Source organism: Pseudophryne corroboree, chromosome 1, assembly GCF_028390025.1.
Source record: "Pseudophryne corroboree isolate aPseCor3 chromosome 1, aPseCor3.hap2, whole genome shotgun sequence".
Lineage (NCBI taxonomy): Eukaryota > Metazoa > Chordata > Amphibia > Anura > Myobatrachidae > Pseudophryne > Pseudophryne corroboree.
In genome coordinates, this window is record NC_086444.1 from 1,076,978,662 (window position 1) to 1,077,004,409 (window position 25,748).

Genomic DNA, 25,748 nt, shown 5'->3' on the forward strand with positions numbered 1-25,748 from the left:
CGCGTCGACCATTTTCATGTGTCGACCATTTGTCCATGTCGACCATGCCAATGTCGACCAATAGTGGTCGACCTAATGACTGTCGACCATAACATGGTCGACCATTCATACCAGAACCGGTACTAATATGGACCCCAGCATCCTCTACGGACTACGAGAAAAGGATTTACCGGTAGATAATTAAAATCCTATTTTTTTCTCTGATGTAACCATGCCAGGCAAGTGGTTAAGCATCAGGCGCAGGCAGTGCCAGATTAAGGTCCTGATGGGCCTGGAGCTTTATAAAGGGCCTATTGTGGGCTGCCGCAGGGGGTGTGACTACTGATATGGGGGTGTGGTCTGTGCCGTGAGGAGGGCATAGCTACCCACCTTCCTTTACCCACTTCAATCTCCTTCTCCTCTTTTCTTAAATGAAGCATATACCTGTCTAAAGAAAAACAACACAAAAAACACAAACTATGGTTTATTAATAAAATTAAATGAATGTTATTGAGGTTAGTAATACTCTGGGAACAGAAAAAAAGGCCCAAATTATGTGATTCTAGTTTTTTGTCAATTTTTGGAAAAATTACAAAACCAAAACCAGTCACAGCGTTTCCAGAACACCTCAGTATTTTACCAACATGCTCTGGTGCCTGTCCAATGACTCAAACAGCATATGGAAGTGGTGGTGTCACTCAGTCTTTCAATCAGGCAGAAGTAACAGCAGACACAGGGCCTGATTCAGAGTTGCAAGCAATGGGAAAAAGAGCACAACTGGGCAAAACCACGTGGGGCTGATACAACATGTGCAGAGAGATTTAGATTTGGTTGTATCCCACTAATACCGGACAGCTTCATTTCTACACTGCAGTTTAGATTATAGTGGTAAATGTATTACCCTCCGTTATGGAGGAGAAGCGGTATCAGCGCACGTTATAGATCAGATAGAGCCATGTTTATATCGGCACTATCTAACAGTTTCCACAGTTGCAGGTGGCGATGCCCATACACCGCAGCAGGGATAGAGCTGTCCCTGGCTGTGGCGGGTGCCGGCTTGGGACTGCGTAGGGGATCTCGCGTGAGTATGAGATACCGCACATGCACAGTGGAGCCATCCGGACAGGGAGACACAGCGCGTCAGCACTGAGCTGATGCGCTGTGTGCTCAGGGGAACATCGCCGGAGGAAGGAGCGCTAGGCAGACAAGATGTTAATACATCTTGTTGATGTCAGTTCCTACTTCGCCTCGTTAATGATGAAGTGTTAGAGTGGCATGTATAATACATTTAGCCATCAGTTTGGACACACCTCACACTTCCCTACTAAAAAACAGGATCGGCAAATCAGGTATTTTTTTAACGTGTCATTTCCCCGATTTCTCAATGGATCGCTGATCGTCAAATCAGCGATGCCGACGGATTGGAGAATCGCGGCCGTTGATGTATTGGGGGCAGTAACTTGCAGGAACAGTGAAGCGTGACCGCTTGACCGAGGTCTGCTAGGAAGGATCAGTCTGTGTGGTCACATTCAGATTAGGCAGCCCCTTGTAACCAATAGCTCCAGTTTACCTGGCGCTGATTGCGGGAGGTCTCAGTCTGTTTGTGGTATAGTAACCTCAGCAGCTCTGAGTCAGGACTGAGTGGTTTTAAATAAAAGAAATGAGTGTGGTGTTCTGCACTCCTTTACTGGATAATTATTTGGGCCAGATGTACTAAGCCTTGAAAAGTGATAAATTTCACGGTGATAAAGTACTAACCAACCAGCTCCTGTCATTTCTCAATCCCAGCCTGTAACATGGCAGTTAGGAGCTGATTGGCTGGTACATTATCACCGTGAAATTTATCACTTTTCAAGGCTTAGTACATCTCCCCCATCCCTGTGTGTAGATATTTATTAATGACAGCGCCCAGGGACGTTCGTTACTTACATTAAACCGCACAGCGGCATCCGTTGTTCACATTACACCGCACAGCGGTGTCACATTATTCACATTACACCGCACAGCACTGTTACATTAAAGCACACTGCGGCATCCTTTATGCATATTACGTCACCCAGCAGCATTCGTTACTCACATTACACCGCCCAGCGACGCCCGTTACTCACATTACACCGCCCAGCGACGCCCGTTACTCACATTACACCGCCCAGCGACACCCGTTACTCACATTACACCGCCCAGCGACTCCCGTTACTAACATTACACCGCCCAGCGACTCCCGTTACTAACATTACACTGCCCAGCGACGCCCGTTACTCACATTACACCGCCCAGCGACTCCCGTTACTCACATTACACCGCCCAGCGACACCCGTTACTCACATTACACCGCACAGTGGTGTCACATTAAAGCGCACAGTGGCATCTGTTATTCACATTACACAGCCCAGCAGCATCCGTTACTCACAATACAACGCCCAGCGGCGTCCGTTACTCACAATACAACGCCCAGCGGCGTCCCTAGCTCACATTACATCGCACAGAGGCATCCGTTATTCACATTAGAGCGCCCAGTGATGTCTGCTACTCACATTACACCGCACAGAGGCATCCGTTATTCACATTACAGTGCCCAGTGATGTCTATTACTCACATTACAGTGCCCAGTGATGTCTATTACTCACATTACAGTGCCCAGTGATGTCTGTTACTCACATTACAGTGCCCAGTGATGTCTGTTACTCACATTACACCGCCCAGTGGCATCCATTACTCACGTTACACCATACAGCGGCATCACATTATTCACATTACAGCGTAGTCACATTATACTGCACAGAGGCGTCCATTACTCACATTACACCGCACAGAGGCGTCCATTACTCACACCGCACAGAGGCATACTTTACTCACATTGTACCGCACAGAGGCGTCCATTACTCACATTACACCACACAGAGGCGTCCATTGCTCACATTATACCGCACAGAGGCGTCCATTACTCACATTACACCGCACAGAGTCATCCATTACTCACATTACACCGCACAGCGGCGTCCATTACTCACATTACACCGCACAGAGGCGTCCATTACTCACATTACACAGGGTCATCCAATACTCACATTACACCGTACAGCAGCATCTGTTACTCACAGTACACCGCGGACAGGGGTGACATGGGTGGGGCGGGGCGGTAGGGAGTGATAGAACTGTTCTATCACAAGAGCACTTCGTTTGCAGGCAGAGGTCAGAGAGTTTAGAGAAGACTCATACTCTCCAATACTGCTGGATCCACTGCGGCCGCACCGTCTCTTCCTCCGAGGTCCGCGCGATGACGTCAGCAGAGTTTGGCGTGCAGACCTGTTCCTGACAGCCGGGTGGTGTGGGGGCGGGAACTCTTCTCCTGTTAGCGGCCGCAGCACACAATGCAAAGTACATTAAGTTAGTGATGCGTGGGTGGGGTAGGTGAGGCCACAGATGACAGGCAGCCCCACACACCAATCAGCCCACCGGTCCTCTCCTTGGGAGAAGGAGGATGAAACTACAGAGCCACAATTCGTTTGCAGTACTGCTCCATAGAGCTCCTGTCCTGGCACCAGGGCTTTTGCTGGGAAGCCTGGTGAAGAAGCTCCTTCAGTTATGGCTAAAAATAAATGTTGTCTCCATCTCCCTTCCTGCCATTGGGGTACGTGCCAGCAGCGGGACTCACCTATCCACAAGGTAGCACAGGCTAGCAGATCGCGGGCATAATGCCGCGAGGGGGCGTGGCCTAATGCCGCGAGGGGGCGGAGCTACAGTCGTGGGCTAAGAACATGAAAAAGACTTGGTTTTTCTGGGTCCCCACATGTGACACTGATCGGCGCTGCGGCTGGGGGGTGAGGGGGGTCCGGCTGGTGTTGGTGATGTCAGAGGGGGTGGGCCCTAGGGCAGTGGCGGATCTAGACTTAACTTTTAGGGGGGGCGGTTTAAGAATTTTGACTCCTCCCCCTAATCATAGCCCCTCCCACTTAGTAATGCCCTTCCCGTTTGCTTCTAAAATTTCCTATTGTTGCCATTACTAATAAAATGTTGCCAGTTAGTGGAGAGAACCCTGCGCACTGGTGATACAGACTGGCGAATCATCATTCCTTCCATCAGAGGTGGTAGAGGCTAAGACAGTAGGGCAATTTAAACATGCATGGGATAGACATAAGGATATTCTTACAAAGAAATAAGGATCAGATAAGGTTAGAGATCAAAATAATGTAAGAAAAAAAAAAAAAGGGGCAGACTAGATGGGCCAAGTGGTTCTTATCTGCCGACAAATTCTGTTTCTACAGCACACAGAATGAGCCGAAATTCACATTATAGCACACTGTATGAGCTGAAATTCACAATGTAGCACACAGTATGATCTGAAATTCACATTATAGCACAGTGAATGAGCCAAAATTCACATTGTAGCACACTGAATGAGCTGAAATTCACATTATAGCACACTGTATGAGCCGACATTCACATCATAGCATGCAGAATGAGCCAAAATTCACATCATAGCACGCAGAATGAGCCAAAATTCACATTATAGCACGCAGAATGAGCCAAAATTCACATTATAGCACGCAGAATTAGCCAAAATTCACATCATAGCACGCAGAATGATCCTAAATGCACATCATAGCACGCAGAATGATCCGAAATTCACATCATAGCACACTGAATGATCCGAAATTCACATCATAGCACACTGAATGATCCGAAATGCACATCATAGCATGCAGAATGATCCGAAATTCACATCATAGCACACTGAATGATCCGAAATTCACATCATAGCACACTGAATGATCCGAAATGCACATCATAGCACGCAGAATGATCCGAAATGCACATCATAGCACGCAGAATGATCCGAAATGCACATCATAGCACGCAGAATGATCCGAAATGCACATCATAGCACGCAGAATGATCCTAAATGCACATCCTAGCACGCAGAATGATCCGAAATGCACATCCTAGCACGCAGAATGATCCGAAATGCACATCCTAGCACGCAGAATGATCCGAAATGCACATCATAGCACGCAGAATGATCCGAAATGCACATCATAGCACGCAGAATGATCCGAAATGCACATCATAGCACGCAGAATGATCCGAAATTCACATCATAGCACGCAGAATGATACAAAATTCACATCATAGCACGCAGAATGATCCTAAATGCACATTATAGCACACTGAATGATCCTAAATGCACATTATAGCACTCTGAATGATCCTAAATGCACATTATAGCACGCAGAATGATCCTAAATGCACATTATAGCACACTGAATGATCCTAAATGCACATTATAGCACGCAGAATGATCCGAAATGCACATTATAGCACACTGAATTATCCTAAATGCACATTATAGCACGCAGAATGATCCTAAATGCACATCATAGCACGCAGAATGATCCTAAATGCACATTATAGCACACAGAATGATCCTAAATGCACATTATAGCACACTGAATGATCCTAAATGCACATTATAGCACACTGAATGATCCTAAATGCACATTATAGCACACTGAATGATCCTAAATGCACATTATAGCACACTGAATGATCCTAAATGCACATTATAGCACACTGAATGATCCTAAATGCACATTATAGCACACACAATGATCCTAAATGCACATTATAGCACAATGTATGAGGCGAAATTCACACACACACACACACACACACACACACACACACACACACACACACACACCTGACAGACACACACTCACACACACACCTGACAGACACACACTCACACACACACCTGACAGTGAATGGAGCCTGAGGCCGGGTCCCGCCGCGGTATTGGGAACGGGGTGGAGAGCTGTGCAGCGCGGCGGGGGCGAGGAGAGAGAGAGAGAGAGAGCGTCATGACGCGCGTACAGGGAGGAGGGGGGGCGTGGTAAAAGCAGAGGCCGCCGTACGCGTGTCAGGACGCTCTCTCTCCCCTTCCCCCGCCGTGCTGCACCGCTCTCCACCCCGTTCCCACCACCGCAGCGGGACCCGGCCTCCATCCCGGTGCCGGTACATGTAGGGGGGGCGTTCGCACTAATCGCCCCCCGCTAAATCCGCCACTGCCCTAGGGTATGCTGCAGGCTGCGGTAGCAGGAAAAAAAAATCCTGTTTACAGCAGCATAGACATTTTCAGATTCCGTGGGCCTATTTTTGAGGGTGGGCTTGGAGCTGCAGCTCCATCAGCCCCATTGTTAATCCGGCCCCGGGCGCAGGGTGATGTCACTAGTCTCCTATGAATTTAAATGCTGCAGTTTCATGAATATTGGTCAAACCACTCCATAGCAGCTTCCTACATACATAGGCGATAAAAAAAATTTAAGTGATGATGGTTCCCAAAACTTTTTCTATTCACGGCGCCCTCGAGTATCAGAATTTTTTTCACGGCACTCCTAGGCCACATGTTTCTTATTAAATAATGTAGACATTTTTTTTTAATTTAAATTGTGTATATGTCATCCTTAGGTTCGGTTATGTGGTGAGGGGCAGAATTTGCTTCTGTATGTACACATATATATGATTGGTAGCCAGCAGCACTGGTTTTGTCTATTATACTGACCATAAATAATTTCAGTTGGTCCTGGACCACTAGTCCAAGGCACCCCTGTAAGTTCCCTGAGGCACCCCAGGGTGTCATGGCACACAGTTTGAGAACCACTGATATAGTTACAGGATTGCATAGTCCATTCATTACTGGAGGCTTATTAAATGTTTCCCTCAGTCTTGGATTTTCTTAATATAATAGTTCTTGAAAATGAATGCAGTTTACGAATAACCCGTCCTGTTTCCAAATGATCCGCATCAAAGGCCCTAGTATTACTTTATCTAAAAAATGAGAAATACAGCAGTGCTTCTGGCTAAACCAACTCTATGATGTGATATTTGGTTTGGAAATTTGTGTGCATGATCTTTTGTCTTAGTAGAAATATTAGGAAGCCTTTATTTGCGTGTAATGCACAAACTTTCTTAATTGGAGTTCAGCTTAATATGGTTTCTGATCAGATATCAAGGGGCTTCCATTCAGTCTTACATGCATCTAGTTATGTTATTTATGTCCTAACAGTAATTTGTCCACAACACCACAAAAGAATCCGGTTCAGTCTGGCAATGGATAAACGTCCAGAGAGCCGTATCCTGGCATCTGGAATGCTGCTTCCTCACACTCATTGTCTGTTTTTGCTTATTGCACAAATCGAATCTTATATAATCTTTCTTCCTTGTGTAGAATTTTAATCTGTCATTTGTGCGTTTCTTTCAGCAAATCCCAGACGTGTCACCTACAGGGCGTTATACAACATTGGTTCCACTGTTGTTCATTTTGGCGGTAGCTGCAATCAAGGAAATCATAGAAGATTTTGTAAGTTCGTTAACGTGTTCTCAGCATTGATTCTGTTGTTCCAACACTATTGGGTGTATTCAATTGATGTCGGATCCTTTCCAACGGAAAGGATCCGACATTTCATTATTCAAGTAGCGGCCAAATCAGACAGGTTTTGGCCATTCCCGACAATACCAATCCGCCTTTTTTTTAAAGTCGGATTGACATTGTCGGAATCGGCGCTAAAACCTGTCGGATTTGGCCGCGAATTTGGCAAAACACGTGGCTCTGCGGCTAATCCGCCGAACCATGTGTTTTCCGACAAGTCGGATTTTCTGACTTGTCGGATAAACGGCAGTTTGATTGAATAGGTTGAATCTGGATTCGACCTTAAATTGTCGGAAACTGCTGTTTATCCGAAAAGTCTGGAAATCATACTTGAATTGAGTAGACCCCTATACCTACAATGTGTCCTTTGGAAGTTACATGATGTAAGATAAGATACACATGCTTTGCTAAATTTACTACTTTTATGTCGCTTTGTCCTACTTCATCTCGTTTTTGTTTATAACTAACATACAGTGGATTTTTTGTTATAGAGCAGCAAGCAAATGTAAAGGTGGGTACACACTAGGCGACGTGCTCTTTAAGCGTCGTTGCCTAGTGTTCCCCCTCCCCTCCCATGCCGGCGCAGTCTGCGGCAGGGCGTACACACTGAACAATATGACGACCATATCGCTCAGTGACGTCACGCAGCAGCCGGGCCATGCAGGCAGCTCTTGGACGACAGTGAGGGTCATTAACGACCCACGGGGCCGCGCATCACTGGTCGGCGACGGCATACACACTTGCAGAGAAAGTGAGCGATGTCGCACAGGACGGGTGAAAATGAGCGACGTTGCTCATTTTCTTGACAAGTGTGTATGCACCTTAATGCATCATTTTGGGCTGCATTGTATAAACCAAGAGCAGCTATAGACCAGAGCGGGTTGATAGTGACCATGTTGACATTCATTCTCTCGACATGAGAATATTAATATGGTGATAATTTTGACTGACAACGTGTCGACATGTTCATGTTGATGCTGCTGGCCGTGTCCATGTGTCATCAGTTTATGTTGCCTGTGCTGTGATGTACTGTAAATAGGAACTTTGCATGTCTAATTTAGGTCATTCTGACGGCCTGGTGGGTCCATCTGTCTGTCTCTGTCTGTCTGTCTGTCAAGAGAGGCCGTGACGCTGTTTGTAAACTTTGCTGAATTAAATGCAATCAGCTAGCCTGTGTGATAGCATCCATCTAATTGTATGCACATTTGCATAGTAATGAGCTTGTTTGTGCAAAATCACTTAATGGCAATATCCAGTAAACAATCATTTAATTTATATTTCATGAAGACAAAACATACCCTATTTCTCTGACGTCCTAGTGGATGCTGGGAACTCCGTAAGGACCATGGGGAATAGCGGCTCCGCAGGAGACTGGGCACAAAAGTAAAAGCTTTAGGACTACCTGGTGTGCACTGGCTCCTCCCCCCATGACCCTCCTCCAAGCCTCAGTTAGATTTTTGTGCCCGAACGAGAAGGGTGCACACTAGGTGGCTCTCCTGAGCTGCTTAGTGAAAAAGTTTAAGTATAGGTTTTTTATTTTCAGTGAGTCCTGCTGGCAACAGGTTCACTGCACCGAGGGACTAAGGGGAGAAGAAGCGAACTCACCTGCGTGCAGAGTGGATTGGGCTTCTTAGGCTACTGGACATTCGCTCCAGAGGGACGATCACAGGCCCAGCCATGGATGGGTCCCAGAGCCGCGCCGCCGGCCCCCTTACAGAGCCAGAAGACAGAAGAGGTCCGGGAAATCGGCGGCAGAAGACGTCCTGTCTTCAATAAGGTAGCGCACAGCACCGCAGCTGTGCGCCATTGCTCTCAGCACACTTCACACTCCGGTCACTGAGGGTGCAGGGCGCTGGGGGGGGGGCGCCCTGAGACGCAGTAAAAACACCTTAGATGGCGAAAAATACATCACATATAGCTCCTGGGCTATATGGATGCATTTAACCCCTGCCAGTTTTTCCTTAAAAAAGCGGGAGAAAGGCCGCCGAGAAGGGGGCGGAGCCTATCTCCTCAGCACACTGGCGCCATTTTCCCTCACAGCTCCGCTGGAAGGACGTCTCCCTGACTCTCCCCTGCAGTCCTGCACTACAGAAACAGGGTAAAACAAGAGAGGGGGGGGCACTAATTTGGCAGATTAATCAATACAGCAGCTATATAAGGGAAAAACACTTATATAAGGTTATCCCTGTATATATATAGCGCTCTGGTGTGTGCTGGCAAACTCTCCCTCTGTCTCCCCAAAGGGCTAGTGGGGTCCTGTCCTCTATCAGAGCATTCCCTGTGTGTGTGCTGTGTGTCGGTACGTTGTGTCGACATGTATGAGGAGGAAAATGGTATGGAGGCGGAGCAATTGCCTGTAATAGTGATGTCACCCCCTAGGGAGTCGACACCTGACTGGATGGTCTTATGGAAGGAATTACGTGATAGCGTCAGCACTTTACAAAAGACTGTTGACGACATGAGACAGCCGGCAAATCAGTTATTACCTGACCAGGCGTCTCAAACACCGTCAGGGGCTCTAAAGCGCCCGTTACCTCAGATGGTCGACACAGACCCAGACACGGACACTGACTCCAGTGTCGACGGTGAGGAAACAAACGTGTTTTCCAGTAGGGCCACACGTTACATGATCACGGCAATGAAGGAGGTTTTGAACATTTCTGATACTACAAGTACCACAAAAAAGGGTATTATGTGGGGTGTGAAAAAACTACCCGTAGTTTTTCCTGAATCAGATGAATTAAATTAGGTGTGTGATGAAGCGTGGGTTTCCCCCGATAAAAAAACTGCTAATTTCTAAAAAATTATTGGCATTATACCCTTTCCCGCCAGAGGTTAGGGTGCGTTGGGAAACACCCCCTAGGGTAGATAAGGCGCTCACACGCTTATCAAAACAAGTGGCGTTACCGTCTCCTGATACGGCCGCCCTCAAGGAGCCAGCTGATAGGAAGCTGGAAAATATCCTAAAAAGTATATACACACATACTGGTGTTATACTGCGACCAGCAATCGCCTCAGCCTGGATGTGCAGTGCTGGGGTGGCTTGGTCGGATTCCCTGACTGAAAATATTGATACCCTGGACAGGGACAGTATATTATTGACTATAGAGCATTTAAAGGATGCATTTCTATATATGCAAGATGCACAGAGGGATATTTGCACTCTGGCATCAAGAGTAAGTGCGCTGTCCATTTCTGCCAGAAGAGGGTTATGGACGCGGCAGTGGTCAGGTGATGCGGATTCCAAACGGCATATGGAAGTATTGCCGTATAAAGGGGAAGAGTTATTTGGGGTCGGTCTATCGGACCTGGTGGCCACGGCAACGGCTGGGAAATCCACCTTTTTACCCCAGGTCACCTCTCAGCAGAAAAAGACACCGTCTTTTCAGGCTCAGTCCTTTCGTCCCCATAAGGGCAAGCGGGCAAAAGGCCACTCATATCTGCCCCGGGGCAGAGGAAGGGGAAAAAGACTGCAGCAGGCAGCCTCTTCCCAGGAACAGAAGCCCTCCCCCGCTTCTGCCAAGTCCTCAGCATGACGCTGGGGCCTTACAAGCGGACTCAGGTACGGTGGGGGGTCGTCTCAAGAATTTCAGCGCGCAGTGGGCTCAATCGCAAGTGGACCCCTGGATCCTGCAGGTAGTATCTCAGGGGTACAAATTGGAATTCGAGACGTCTCCCCCTCGCCGGTTCCTGAAGTCTGCTTTACCAACGTCTCCCTCCGACAGGGAGGCGGTATTGGAAGCCATTCACAAGCTGTATTCACAGCAGGTGATAATCAAGGTACCCCTCCTACAACAGGGAAAGGGGTATTATTCCACGCTGTTTGTGGTACCGAAGCCGGACGGCTCGGTGAGACCTATTTTAAATCTGAAATCCTTGAACACTTACATACAAAGGTTCAAATTCAAGATGGAGTCACTCAGAGCAGTGATAGCGAACCTGGAAGAAGGGGACTATATGGTGTCTCTGGACATCAAGGATGCTTACCTCCATGTCCCAATTTGCCCTTCTCACCAAGGGTACCTCAGGTTTGTGGTACAGAACTGTCACTATCAGTTTCAGACGCTGCCGTTTGGATTGTCCACGGCACCCCGGGTCTTTACCAAGGTAATGGCCGAAATGATGATTCTTCTTCGAAGAAAAGGCGTCTTAATTATCCCTTACTTGGACGATCTCCTGATAAGGGCAAGGTCCAGGGAACAGTTAGATGTCGGAGTAGCACTATCTCAAGTAGTACTACGACAGCACGGGTGGATTCTAAATATTCCAAAATCGCAGCTGATTCCGACGACACGTCTCCTGTTCCTAGGGATGATTCTGGACACAGTCCAGAAAAAGGTGTTTCTCCCGGAGGAGAAAGCCAGGGAGTTATCCGAGCTAGTCAGGAACCTCCTAAAACCAGGCCAAGTGTCAGTGCATCAATGCACAAGGGTCCTGGGAAAAATGGTGGCTTCTTACGAAGCGATTCCATTCGGCAGATTCCACGCAAGAACTTTTCAGTGGGATCTGCTGGACAAATGGTCCGGATCGCATCTTCAGATGCATCAGCGGATAACCCTGTCTCCAAGGACAAGGGTGTCTCTCCTGTGGTGGTTGCAGAGTGCTCATCTTCTAGAGGGCCGCAGATTCGGCATTCAGGACTGGGTCCTGGTGACCACGGATGCCAGCCTGAGAGGCTGGGGAGCAGTCACACAGGGAAGAAATTTCCAGGGCTTGTGGTCAAGCATGGAAACGTCATTTCACATAAATATCCTGGAACTAAGGGCCATTTACAATGCCCTAAGTCAAGCAAGGCCTCTGCTTCAGGGTCAGCCGGTGTTGATCCAGTCGGACAACATCACGGCAGTCGCCCACGTAAACAGACAGGGCGGCACAAGAAGCAGGAGGGCAATGGCAGAAGTTGCAAGGATTCTTCGCTGGGCGGAAAATCATGTGATAGCACTGTCAGCAGTGTTCATTCCGGGAGTGGACAACTGGGAAGCAGACTTCCTCAGCAGACACGACCTCCTCCCGGGGGAGTGGGGACTTCACCCAGAAGTCTTCCACATGATTGTGAACCGTTGGGAAAAACCAAAGGTGGACATGATGGCGTCCCGCCTCAACAAAAAACTAGACAGATATTGCGCCAGGTCAAGGGACCCTCAGGCAATAGCTGTGGACGCTCTGGTAACACCGTGGGTGTACCAGTCAGTGTATGTGTTCCCTCCTCTGCCTCTCATACCCAAGGTACTGAGAATCATAAGAAGGAGAGGAGTAAGGACTATACTCGTGGCTCCGGATTGGCCAAGAAGGACTTGGTACCCGGAACTTCAAGAGATGCTCACGGAGGACCCGTGGCCTCTACCTCTAAGAAAGGACCTGCTCCAGCAGGGACCCTGTCTGTTCCAAGACTTACCGCGGCTGCGTTTGACGGCATGGCGGTTGAACGCCGGATCCTGAAGGAAAAAGGCATTCCGGATGAAGTCATCCCTACCCTGATCAAAGCCAGGAAGGATGTAACCGTGCAACATTATCACCGTATTTGGCGTAAATATGTTGCGTGGTGTGAGGCCAGGAAGGCCCCTACAGAGGAATTTAAACTGGGTCGTTTCCTGCATTTCCTGCAAACAGGACTGTCTATGGGCCTAAAATTAGGGTCCATTAAGGTTCAAATTTCGGCCCTGTCGATTTTCTTCCAGAAAGAACTGGCTTCAGTTCCTGAAGTTCAGACGTTTGTCAATGGGGTACTGCATATACAGCCTCCTTTTGTGCCTCCAGTGGCACCTTGGGATCTCAATATAGTTTTGGGGTTCCTAAAATCACATTGGTTTGAACCACTCACCACTGTGGACTTAAAATATCTCACATGGAAAGTGGTAATGCTGTTAGCCCTGGCTTCAGCCAGGCGTGTCTCAGAATTGGCTGCTTTATCCTATAAAAGCCCTTACCTAATTTTTCATACGGACAGGGCAGAATTGAGGACTCGTCCTCAATTTCTCCCTAAGGTGGTTTCAGCGTTTCACTTGAACCAGCCTATTGTGGTACCTGCGGCTACTAGGGACTTGGAGGACTCCAAGTTGCTGGACGTAGTCAAGGCCCTGAAAATATATGTTTCCAGGACGGCTGGAGTCAGAAAATCTGACTCGCTGTTTATCCTGTATGCACCCAACAAGCTGGGTGCTCCTGCTTCTAAGCAGACTATTGCTCGTTGGATTTGTAGTACAATTCAGCTTGCACATTCTGTGGCAGGCCTGCCACAGCCAAAATCTGTAAAAGCCCATTCCACAAGGAAAGTGGGCTCATCTTGGGCGGCTGCCCGAGGGGTCTCTGCTTTACAACTTTGCCGAGCAGCTACTTGGTCAGGGGCAAACACGTTTGCTAAATTCTACAAATTTGATACCCTGGCTGAGGAGGACCTGGAGTTCTCTCATTCGGTGCTGCAGAGTCATCCGCACTCTACCGCCCGTTTGGGAGCTTTGGTATAATCCCCATGGTCCTTACGGAGTTCCCAGCATCCACTAGGACGTCAGAGAAAATAAGAATTTACTTACCGATAATTCTATTTCTCGTAGTCCGTAGTGGATGCTGGGCGCCCATCCCAAGTGCGGATTGTCTGCAATACTTGTACATAGTTATTGTTACAAAAATCGGGTTATTATTGTTGTGAGCCATCTTTTCAGAGGCTCCTCTGTTATCATGCTGTTAACTGGGTTCAGATCACAGGTTGTACGGTGTGATTGGTGTGGCTGGTATGAGTCTTACCCGGGATTCAAAATCCTTCCTTATTGTGTACGCTCGTCCGGGCACAGTATCCTAACTGAGGCTTGGAGGAGGGTCATGGGGGGAGGAGCCAGTGCACACCAGGTAGTCCTAAAGCTTTTACTTTTGTGCCCAGTCTCCTGCGGAGCCGCTATTCCCCATGGTCCTTACGGAGTTCCCAGCATCCACTACGGACTACGAGAAATAGAATTATCAGTAAGTAAATTCTTATTTTATATTCTCCTTAAGTACCTTAGGATGTGCAAGAAATATACTGCAGCGGCAACTGTACTGTAATGAGGCTACAGTTGTCTGCGGTTGTTCTTTATAACATGTTTAATGCTAGTTACCCTATCACAATATAATAATGCATGCTCGTCTACTATGTGGCCTTCGGATCCTGAATGCTTGCATGCTAGAAGCGCTGTAAGACAGTACAAGAATTTGGAGAGGCTGCATACACTCTCAGCTCTCTTCCCGGGCGCTCGCAGACTGTATTGTACTGCATACAGTGACATCATTATGCTGCAGCCCCAGATCTGAGTCCGTGCCAGCCTGCAGTAAGTATCTCCTGATACAGACTTGTGGTGTATTGTCAGTGGGTTTGGCATGTTTCTGTACACAAACTGTTTTCTTTGAGGAGATCAGAAAAAGCCCAAGAACCACTTACAGTATATCATGTAGTCTTTTGATGAACAGGTGGCTCAATAAATATAAAAAACTAGACCATAGAGCTAAAAATGCAGCCAGGAAACTGATAACTTCAATTGAGTTCCAACAATGATATCTCAAATAGATAGGCATCTGAAAAGCCGTTTTCAAGGCTGTGATGGTCTGGCTTCTGGCATTCCCTATTCAGCATTACCCTCCTCATTTGCTTATACTCCTGCTAAATGTTAAGATATGCAGTGAGCTATGGTGCATGGCTATCTAACTTGTCACAATCCTCATTAGTGATCAATACTTATGCGTAATTATGCGTAATAGTATGATGTAACACACACTTGCCATTATATGTTTGGAGCAAGAGTCCGATATAACAATACACTGATGGTTTCCTACAGGATGTCATTCTTTGCTTCAATAATCTAGTGTCCTGCTCAGATAATCCATACATAATGAGAGAGGCAGCCTCAGGCGTGTCAGCCTGTGTGTGCCGGTGATTAAAGCAATGACTTCCCAACTGCTATATGGATTTTTAGACTGCATTCCTTTCTTAGTACAGATGCCCTGTATGCTGTAGAAGCCATATTCTGTTGTGCGTGGCAAATTAATCTGCCGAGTATTGATTTAGGCGCCTAGATTGACCTTTTAAAATCATATTTAGAAACAAAATATTCCCCTCTATCCATTTTATGTATGTATATAGATAGATAGATAGATATAGACAGACAGATAGATAGATATATAAATATATATACACATACTGTATATATAAAATATTATAGTGTGGTAAGTTAATGCAGGAGTTCCCTTTCTTACTCTTCTTACTATGGTAGATATGGAACTATGCAATTCATTTATTTGGAGAAACCAGGCAGCACTGATCCAAAATTGTATATTTTGCAATCAAATTATGTAATGCAAGTAATGATTCAATTGCACAATATACCACTTTGTGTTAGTTCGTGGAAAGCCACCTGGATTCTTCAAACAGATGAAACTGCATAGTTCCACAGAGGATATTTTTGAAATCAAACAAATATCCTCAATGTGTACAGAAAGCCGACGTTTCGGGGCTCACATGCCCCTTTGTCAAGGTGTGTAACCCTTGACAAAGGGGCATGTGAGCCCCGAAACGTCGGCTTTCTGTGCACCTTGAATATATTTGATTACAAAAATCCTTGAGTGCTGCTGTCTTCTATTGGGAGTCTGCAGAATTGTTATCAGAGGGCACCGGGGTATGCTGACCAAGCTGTGATGAGTGCCGGCCCATACACTATCTATCTATCTATCTATCTATCTATCTATCTATCTATCTATCTATCTATCTATCTATCTATCTATCTATATATGTGTGTATGGATGTATGTATATATATATATATATATATATATATATATATATATATATATATATATATATATATAAAATTACACTACATACAATGGGCAGCTTCCAAGGTTATTTTGTCTCTGCTTATTAAAAATAGTCCTGTTTGCACCAAAATATGGGAGTAGTTTTCATCTACTGAAAGCAGCACTCCCATGAAAAGATATGTACTTTGCTGCTTTAAGTAGGAAATCCTGTTTTCTATGTCACATTACCACTCTCAGGATTCCTGTGAAGTAGTATAATAACACGTGGTACATTCCTTATTCTGTGCTCCTATATTAGGGCCTGATTCATATCTGATCGCTGCTGTGCATTTTTGCACAGTGGGCGATCAGGTACTAATTGCGTATGCACGGCTACAACAACAACAAAGGGTATTGCTAGTCATCAATGGGATGGTGCGAAAAATCCGATTGCACGGGCGTTCGCAAGGTGATTGACAGGAAGAGGCTGTTTGTGGGTGGTAACTGATCGTTTACTGGGATTGTGCGGAAAAATGTTTTTAGGGAGTGTGTCTGACGTCGGCTTCGGTCAGCCTGCTGTGATCGCACTGTAGGAGTAAGTCCTGGGCTGCGCACACAGTGGATTTTTGCAGCTCGACATACACATAGGAACGCACACTTGCACGGCAAATATACACTTCCCCTGGAGGCGGTGAAGATCTGAACGCAGGGCAGCAAAATTAGCAGCCCAGCGATCAGATCTGGATCACGCCCTTAGTCCCCACAGCGGTATGGAACTGAGGAGTTTTCTGAAACTGCTATTGCACAAGGTTAAGATTTGAGCATTGGGTGACACACTGCACATAGGGGCTGATTCAGTTAAGTGTGATGTTCTGTTGTATCCTGGCACAGCGTGTCTCCACAGAATGTTTATGGTAGTAATGCTAGCTTTAGGTGTCCCCAAATATACTCGTGTGCAACTGGCGCAAGGTTACAATGTGACTGCACTTAATCAAATCAGCCCCATAAAGTTTACATTTCAGTGATAAAAATGCTATGCTTCCATCTGGCAGAGTTCAGTTCGCTAGGTAGCTGGCTTCAGAGGTCACCATAAGTGACACACCACACAATGCGTGTTACAGGTGACAATAGTATTGTTTTACAGTGTAACAGAAATTATTTCCATTGTATAACAAAACGTAACTTATGCGTCTTTTTGCAGAAACGGCACAAAGCTGACAATTACGTGAACAAGAAGATAACACATGGTACGTGACTTCTGCATTAAATCTTCTATTCTGTGGAATGTGTCTGTTATGAAGCCAGTCCTATTACATCACCGTGGTGTATATACTCCTGTTGGTTTATTTTTCAAAGATGGAATCTGCTGACATTTAACAAGAGAAACATGATTTACAGAGACGCTGTGTACCCTGGCTGGTGTAAGGACGCCTTAATCCAGTGCCGTCCTGGTTTACGCACATACAGCATCTCTTGCCTACACAAAAGCAATATCTTATTGCTGAGCATAGTCTCTTAAAACACTACATATTCCACAGAGGTGCGAGGAAAAGTGAGAGAGCTTTTCCTCCCCGTAATTAGCCATTGTGTGAGCAGCCGCACATTGGGTGCATTCCTGCCACAGCCTCATGCTTCATGGATGCATGCAAAGTGTCGAATTTAGGGCTTAATTTAGAGTTGATCGCAGCAGCGAATTTGTTAGCAGTTGGGCAAAACCATGTGCTGTGCAGGTGGGGCAGATATAACATGTGCAGAGAGAGTTAGATTTGGGTGATTTGCAGTGTAAAAATAAAGCAGCCAGTATTTACCCTGCACAGAAACAAAATAACCCTCCCAAATCTAACTCTCTCTGCACATGTTATATCTGCCACACCTGCAGTGCACATGGTTTTGCCCAACTGCTAACAAATTTGCTACTGCTATCAACTCTGAATTACCCCCTTAATCTGTTCTAGCTGTGCAAATTATAGCTGGGACATGTAGGGTGTACTAAATGCATTTCACGATAGTGTTCCCATGAATCTTATACTATTAGGAGCAGTGCTTAAAGTGGTCCTTGAGAGGCGGGGGAACTCATTTCCCGCGTGCCTAAGGCGCGCGCTGCAAAAATGGGATGTGGCATCACTAGGAAGGGGCATGGCCACACAATAGTACCAATTCAAAACAACGCCCCACAGTAGCATAATCTTATTCACTTTGTCCCACATATTAGTGCCCTTTCTCTTACGTCCTAGAGGATGCTGGGGACTCCGTAAGGACCATGGGGAATAGACGGGCTCCACAGGAGACATGGGCACTAAAAAGAACTTTAGGTATGCGTGTGCACTGGCTCCTCCCTCTATGCCCCTCCTCCAGACCTCAGTTTAATACTGTGCCCAGAGGAGACTGGGTGCACTACAGGGAGCTCTCCTAAGCTTCCTGAAATAAAGTATTTTGTTAGGTTTTTTATTTTCAGGGAGACCTGCTGGCAACAGGCTCCCTGCATCGTGGGACTGAGGAGAGAGAAGCAGACCTACTTCTGTGAGTTTCAAGGCTCTGCTTCTTAGGCTACTGGACACCATTAGCTCCAGAGGGAGTCAGAACGCAGGTCTCCCCTAGCGGTTCGTCCCGGAGCCGCGCCGCCGTCCTCCTCTCAGAGCCGGAAGATAGAAGTCGGCTGAGTATCAGCTCTTCAGTGAGGTAACGCTGCGCGCCATTGCTCCCACACAGAGACACACACAGCGCACACTGTTGGGTGCAGGGGGGGGGGGGGGGGGGCGGCAACCGGGGCAGCAATGTTATACCTCTTGGACTGGCTATATGGGTATTTACACTGTATTGTATTTACTTATGAGTATCCCCCGCCAGGTTTTAAAAGAGCGGGACCGAAGCCCGCCACTGAGTGGGCGGGGCTTCTTCCTCAGCACTCACCAGCGCCATTTTCTCCACAGCACACGCTGAGAAGCTGGCTCCCCGGACTCTCCCCTGCTGATCACCGGTAACAGAGGGTTTTAAAGAAGGGGGGGCACATAATTTGGCGCAGTGAATACATATTACAAGCGCTATATCTGGGTACATTTTTTCTCCAGGGTTATTGGCGCTGGGTGTGTGCTGGCATACTCTCTCTCTCTCTGTCTCTCCAAAGGGCCTTGTGGGGAAACTGTCTCCAGATGGAGCTTTCCCTGAGTGTGTGGTGTGTCAGTACGTGCGTGTCGGTATGTCTGAAGCGGAAGGCTCTCCTAGGGATGAGGTGGAGCGCATGAGTGTGGTGTCGCCGTCGGCAACGCCGACACATGATTGGATGGTTATGTGGAATATTCTAAATGCAAATGTGAATTTATTACACAAACGTTTGGACAAGGCAGAGTCCAGGGACAGTTCAGGGAGTCAGTCCCTGCCTTTCCCTGTGGCACAGGGGCCTTCTGGGTCTCAAAAGCGCCCGCTTTCTCAGGTGGTTGACACAGATACCGACACAGATTCTGACTCGTGTCGATTATGATGATGCGAGGTTACAGCCAAGGTTGGCAAAAAGTATCCATTATAGGATTATTGCTATAAAGGATGTACTGCATATTATTGATGACCCCGCGGTGCCTAATCCTAAAATCCACATGTTTAAAGAGAAGAAGCCTGAGGTTACTTTTCCACCTTCTTTGAATTAAATGAATTATTTGAAAGTGCTTGGGAAACTCCAGATAAGAAACTGCAGATTCCCAAGAGGATTCTTATGGCGTATCCTTTCCCAATCAAGGACAGAGTACGGTGGGAATCCTCCCCAAGGGTGGATAAAGCGTTGACGCGCCTTTCCAAGAAGGTGGCGCTGCCGTCTCAGGATACTGCTACCCTCAGAGATCCTGCTGACCGCAAGCAGGAAACTACCTTGAAGTCAATTTACACACATACAGGTACATTACTCAGACCGGCAATAGCGTCGGCCTGGGTTTGTAGCGCGGTACTGGCGTGGACAGATGCCTTATCTGCTGATATGGATACAATGGATAAGGAGTCTATTTTATTGACCCTGGGCCATATTAAGGATGCGGTCCTTTATATGAGAGAGGCTCAGAGGGATATAGGCGTACTGGGGTCCAGAGCGAACGCTATGGCGATTTCTGCCAGGCGAACACTGTGGACCCGACAGTGGATGGGTGATGCCGACTCAAAGCGGCATATGGAGGTTTTGCCGTACAAGGGTGAGGAGTTGTTTGGGGAAGGTCTCGCGGACCTAGTTTCCATAGCTACTGCTGGTAAATCAACTTTTTTACCTTATCTTTCCTCACAGCCTAAGAAAGCGCCACATTATCACATGCAGTCCTTTCGGCCGCATAAATCTAAGAGAGCTCGGGGATCTTCCTTTCTTGCCAGAGGTAAGGGCAAGGGGAAAAAGGTGCCAGCTACAGCCAGTTCCCAGGAACAGAAGTCCTCCCCGGCTTCTACTAAATCCACCGCATGATGCTTGGGCTCCGCTGGGGGAGTCCGCTCCAGTGGGGGCACGTCTTCGTCTTTTCAGCCAAGTCTGGGTTCACTCTCAGGTGGATCCCTGGGCAATAGACATTGTTTGGAAGAAGACAAGAGAAAGACAAAATAACCTTGTGTGGAAGCACTCATTAATTAAATATGAAAAAGATGTGAAGAGAATATATGGTTGAGGAAAGGACCCCTTTGAGTCCTACCTCAAAAAGATAGAATAAAACTTAACTTTTATTGATTTACTTATAAAAATTCACTGGGGTGAACAAAGGTAAATGATAATATAAATCTAGATTGCCATTGTACCAAATATGGTTCTAGATGTGACAGGTGAAAATATTAGTATAATTTTAGTATAATTGTTTGGAAAAAACAATATATACAGGTCACAGAACAATCGGAATGTATGGTAAGCTATGAGGAAAATGATATTGGATTTCCTGAAGGAAAAGGCCCACAGCACCTAGTATTCCCTGGAGGTCTCCCATCCACGTACTGACCAGGCCATACCTGCTTAGCTTCCAAGATCGGACGTGATCGGGCGCATTCAGGATAGTATGGCCGTGGGCCAATTGTATCAGGAATTACGAATAATTTTTGTGCTGATTTGAAAAATGCATATATGATCAACTGAGGGGTTATATGAATATAATCAAATAGTTGATTGATTGTAAAGTCTCCTGAAAAACTGGCCCACAGCACCTAGTATTCCCTGGAGGTCTCCCATCCATGTACTAACCAGGCCATACCTGCTTAGCTTCCAAGATCAGACGAGTTCGGGCGCATTCAGGGAAGTATGGCCGTGGGCCGTTTAATTCAAGAAGTAAGTAAATGCAAATTGAGTTTTTATATGAACTCAAGTGAAAAAAATATTATATGTATATTTTTTTGATGTAGAGAAAATTTGTTGTTAACTATAAATGAGTAAATTCAAAACCTAAAAAATAAATATGAAGCAGGCACTTGGATTGTCAGACCCAATGGGGGGGTCTGATATGCTGTTTAAATATAGATACAATGTTAGAGGTTGCCACTTCGAGTATGTCCACTGTAGATAAGCAATAGACTTCATTTCATCTCTGAACAATAATAATATAAATCTCAAATTCACTCATGTCAGCAGTAAAATTAGTATTCCCTTTTTAGACCTCAGGATATATCGGGACTCGGAGAACAACATAGCAACTGAGATCTTTAGAAAAGAAACTTCCACCAACAGTCTCTTACATTCATCCAGTGGTCATTTTCCTCCAACCATCAGGAACATCCCCAAAGGTGAATTTCTCAGATTAAAACGTAATTGCTCGGATGAGTCTACTTTCAAGTCCAAGAGCTTTGAATTAACTGAGAGACTAAAAGAAAGGGGTTATAGCAATCGCTTAATCAAAAAAGCTAGATCTGAAGTTGAAAGAGTGTCACGTGACTCCTTGGTATTTCAAGAAAAAAAGTCCAAGGATGACAAATCTACACTGAGATTCATAGGAGATTTTTGCAGCAACTGGAAAGAAGCCAGAAGAATATTACAATCCCATTGGCATATCTTGAAAATGGACGAAGACCTTGCCAAACACATTGGAGATAATGTCAGCATGAGTTGGCGAAGAGCACCGAATCTAAAAGACAAACTGGTCAGAAGTCACTTCTCATATCCATCAAAGTCCAAAACAACCCTAAAGGGCAGTTACCCATGTGGTGATTGTCGTGCGTGTCCACATGTCAAGAATCACACGAACATAACAGATAAATTCAATCAAGTAATCAAGATTGATGATTTTTTTCAACTGTAAAACAGTAAATGTCATTTACTGCATCACATGCCCATGTAAACTCAAATATGTGGGCATGACATCACGCATGCTCAAGGTAAGAACTTTAGAGCATATAGGGAATGTACGTAATGCTAAATTGGACACAGCTAGATTTAGGAAACTCACCACTGTTGCAAGGCATTTTCTTCACCATCATAACAGTAGAACTGATGACCTTAGTGTTTTTTGCTTGGAACACGTCAAATTGGGACTAAGAGGAGGTGATATCAATGAAGCTCTACAAAAGAAAGTAGCAGAATGGATCTTCCGACTGGACACCCTTATGCCAAAGGGTCTTAACGAATACATCAACTATAGTGTCTTCCTTTAATTCCAATAGAAAAGGCCATAATCACCTTGCATTCACCTAAAAACTTCTCTCCCCCAGATTTTGCTATCTTCTTCTCTTTCTTTCATTAATTTACTAGTCACCAATCTTCATCAGCTCATACATCTTATTTTTCTTCTTCCCTCTTCCCTCCTCTTCCTTTCCCTTTTCTTCTTTCTCCTTCCTCTTCCGTTTTCCCCTTCCCCTTCCTCTTTTCTCTGACGTCCTAGTGGATGCTGGGACTCCGTCAGGACCATGGGGAATAGCGGCTCCGCAGGAGACAGGGCACAAAATTTAAAAGTTTGACCACTAGGTGGTGTGTACTGGCTCCTCCCCCTATGACCCTCCTCCAAGCCTCAGTTAGGTTTTTGTGCCCGTCCGAGCAGGGTGCAATGTAGGTGGCTCTCCTAAAGAGCTGCTTAGAAAAAGTTTGTTAGGTTTTTTATTTTCAGTGAGTCCTGCTGGCAACAGGCTCACTGCAACGAGGGACTTAGGGGAGAAGAAGTGAACTCACCTGCGTGCAGGATGGATTTGCTTCTTAGGCTACTGGACACTAGCTCCAGAGGGACGATCACAGGTACAGCCTGGATGGGTCACCGGAGCCGCGCCGCCGACCCCCTTGCAGATGCCGAATAGAGAAGAGGTCCAGAAACCGGCGGCAGAAGACGTCTCAGTCTTCATGAGGTAGCGCACAGCACTGCAGCTGTGCGCCATTGCTCTCCGCACACTTCACACCAGCGGTCACTGAGGGTGCAGGGCGCTGGGGGGGGGGGTGCCCTGGGCAGCAATGTAATATACCTATTCTGGCTAAAATATATCACATATAGTCCCTGGGGCTATATGGATGTATTTAACCCCTGCCAGGTTCCAAAAAAACCGGGAGAAGAAGCCCGCCGAAAAGGGGGCGGGGCCTATTCTCCTCAGCACACAGCGCCATTTTCCTGCCCAGCTCCGCTGCGAGGAAGGCTCCCAGGACTCTCCCCTGCACTGCACTACAGAAACAGGGTAAAAACAGAGAGGGGGGGCACTTATTGGCGATATTTCTAATATTTGAGCTGCTATAAAGGGAACACACTTATTAAGGTTGTCCCTATATATATATATTTATAGCTCTTGGGTGTGTGCTGGCAAACTCTCCCTCTGTCTCCCCAAAGGGCTAGTGGGGTCCTGTCTTCTATCAGAGCATTCCCTGTGTGTCTGCTGTGTGTCGGTACGTGTGTGTCGACATGTATGAGGACAATGTTGGCATGGAGGCGGAGCAATTGCCTGTAATGGTGATGTCACCCCCTAGGGAGTCGACACCAGAATGGATGGCTTTGTTTATGGAATTACGGGATAGTGTCAGCACGCTACAAAAGTCGGTTGACGACATGAGACAGCCGGCAAACCAGTTAGTACCTGTCCAGGCGTCTCAGACACCGTCAGGGGCTGTAAAACGCCCTTTACCTCAGTCGGTCGACACAGACACTGACACTGAATCCAGTGTCGACGGTGAAGAAACAAACGTATTTTCCAGTAGGGCCACACGTTATATGATCACGGCAATGAAGGAGGCTTTGCATATCTCTGATACTGCAAGTACCACAAAAAGGGGTATTATGTGGGGTGTGAAAAAACTACCGATAGTTTTTCCTGAATCAGAGGAACTGAATGAAGTGTGTGATGAAGCGTGGGTTACCCAAGATAGAAAACTGCTAATTTCAAAGAAGTTATTGGCATTATACCCTTTCCCGCCAGAGGTTAGGGCGCGCTGGGAAACACCTCCTAGGGTGGATAAGGCGCTCACACGCTTATCAAAGCAAGTGGCGTTACCGTCTCCTGATACGGCCGCCCTCAAGGATCCAGCTGATAGGAGGCTGGAGAATACATTAAAAAGTATATACACACATACGGGTGTTATACTGAGACCAGCAATCGCCTCAGCCTGGATGTGCAGTGCTGGCGTGGCTTGGTCGGAGTCACTGTCTGAAAATATTGATACCCTGGATAGGGACAGTATTTTACTGACTATAGAGCAGTTAAAGGATGCATTTCTTTATATGCGAGATGCACAGAGAGATATTTGCACTCTGGCATCAAGAGTAAGTGCGATGTCCATATCTGCCAGAAGAAGTTTATGGACGCGCCAGTGGTCAGGTGATGCGGATTCCAAACGACATATGGAAGTATTGCCGTATAAGGGGGAGGAATTATTTGGGGTCGGTCTATCGGATCTGGTGGCCACGGCAACGGCCGGAAAATCCACCTTTTTACCCCAGGTCACCTCCCAGCAGAAAAAGCCGCAGGCTTTTCAGCCGCAGTCCTTTCGTTCCTATAAGAACAAACGAGCAAAAGGACATTCCTATTTGCCCCGAGGCAAAGGAAAGGGTAAGAGACTGCAACAAGCAGCTCCTTCCCAGGAGCAGAAGCCCTCCCCGGCTTCTACAAAGGCGTCAGAATGACGCTGGGACCTTACAAGCAGACTCAGGGGCGGTGGGGGGTCGCCTCAAACATTTCAGCGCACAGTGGGCTCACTCGCAGGTGGACCCCTGGATCCTGCAGGTAGTATCTCAGGGTTACAGGTTGGAATTCGAGAAGTCCCCTCCTCGCCGTTTCCTAAAGTCTGCTTTGCCAACGTCTCCCTCCGACAGGGCGACGGTATTGGAGGCCATTCACAAGCTGTATTCTCAGCAGGTGATAGTCAAGGTACCCCTCCTACACCAAGGGTACCTCAGGTTAGTGGTCCAAAACTGTCATTATCAGTTTCAGACGCTGCCGTTTGGATTGTCTACGGCACCCCGGGTCTTTACCAAGGTAATGGCCGAAATGATGATCCTTCTTCGAAGAGAAGGCGTCTTAATTATCCCTTACTTGGACGATCTCCTGATAAGGGCAAGATCCAGAGAACAGCTGGAGGTCGGAGTAGCACTAACCCAAGTAGTGCTCCAACAACACGGGTGGATTCTGAATTTTCCAAAATCCCAACTGATCCCGACGACACGTCTGTTGTTCCTAGGGAT

The 25,748-nt window shown here is 46.7% G+C and overlaps 1 protein-coding gene and 2 pseudogenes across 9 annotated transcripts in view; 1 reads left to right on the plus strand and 2 right to left on the minus strand.

Annotated features, from left to right (window-relative positions):
• ATP8A1 (ATPase phospholipid transporting 8A1) overlaps positions 1-25,748 on the plus strand; it is a 613,161-nt gene that overhangs the window by 155,114 nt on the left and 432,299 nt on the right. For 8 of the 9 annotated variants that reach the window (XM_063920998.1, XM_063921003.1, XM_063920996.1 and 5 more), the window contains 2 exons: positions 7,241-7,339; positions 17,366-17,411. In XM_063920998.1, coding sequence (XP_063777068.1) covers positions 7,241-7,339; positions 17,366-17,411 — 145 coding nt within the window. Of the gene's footprint in view, positions 1-7,240; positions 7,340-17,365; positions 17,412-25,748 lie in introns of those variants that run through there. The other variant, XM_063921002.1, reaches the window with a different exon arrangement.
• On the minus strand, positions 21,065-21,182 carry LOC134954652 (5S ribosomal RNA; annotated as a pseudogene).
• Positions 21,304-21,421, minus strand: LOC134933663 (5S ribosomal RNA; annotated as a pseudogene).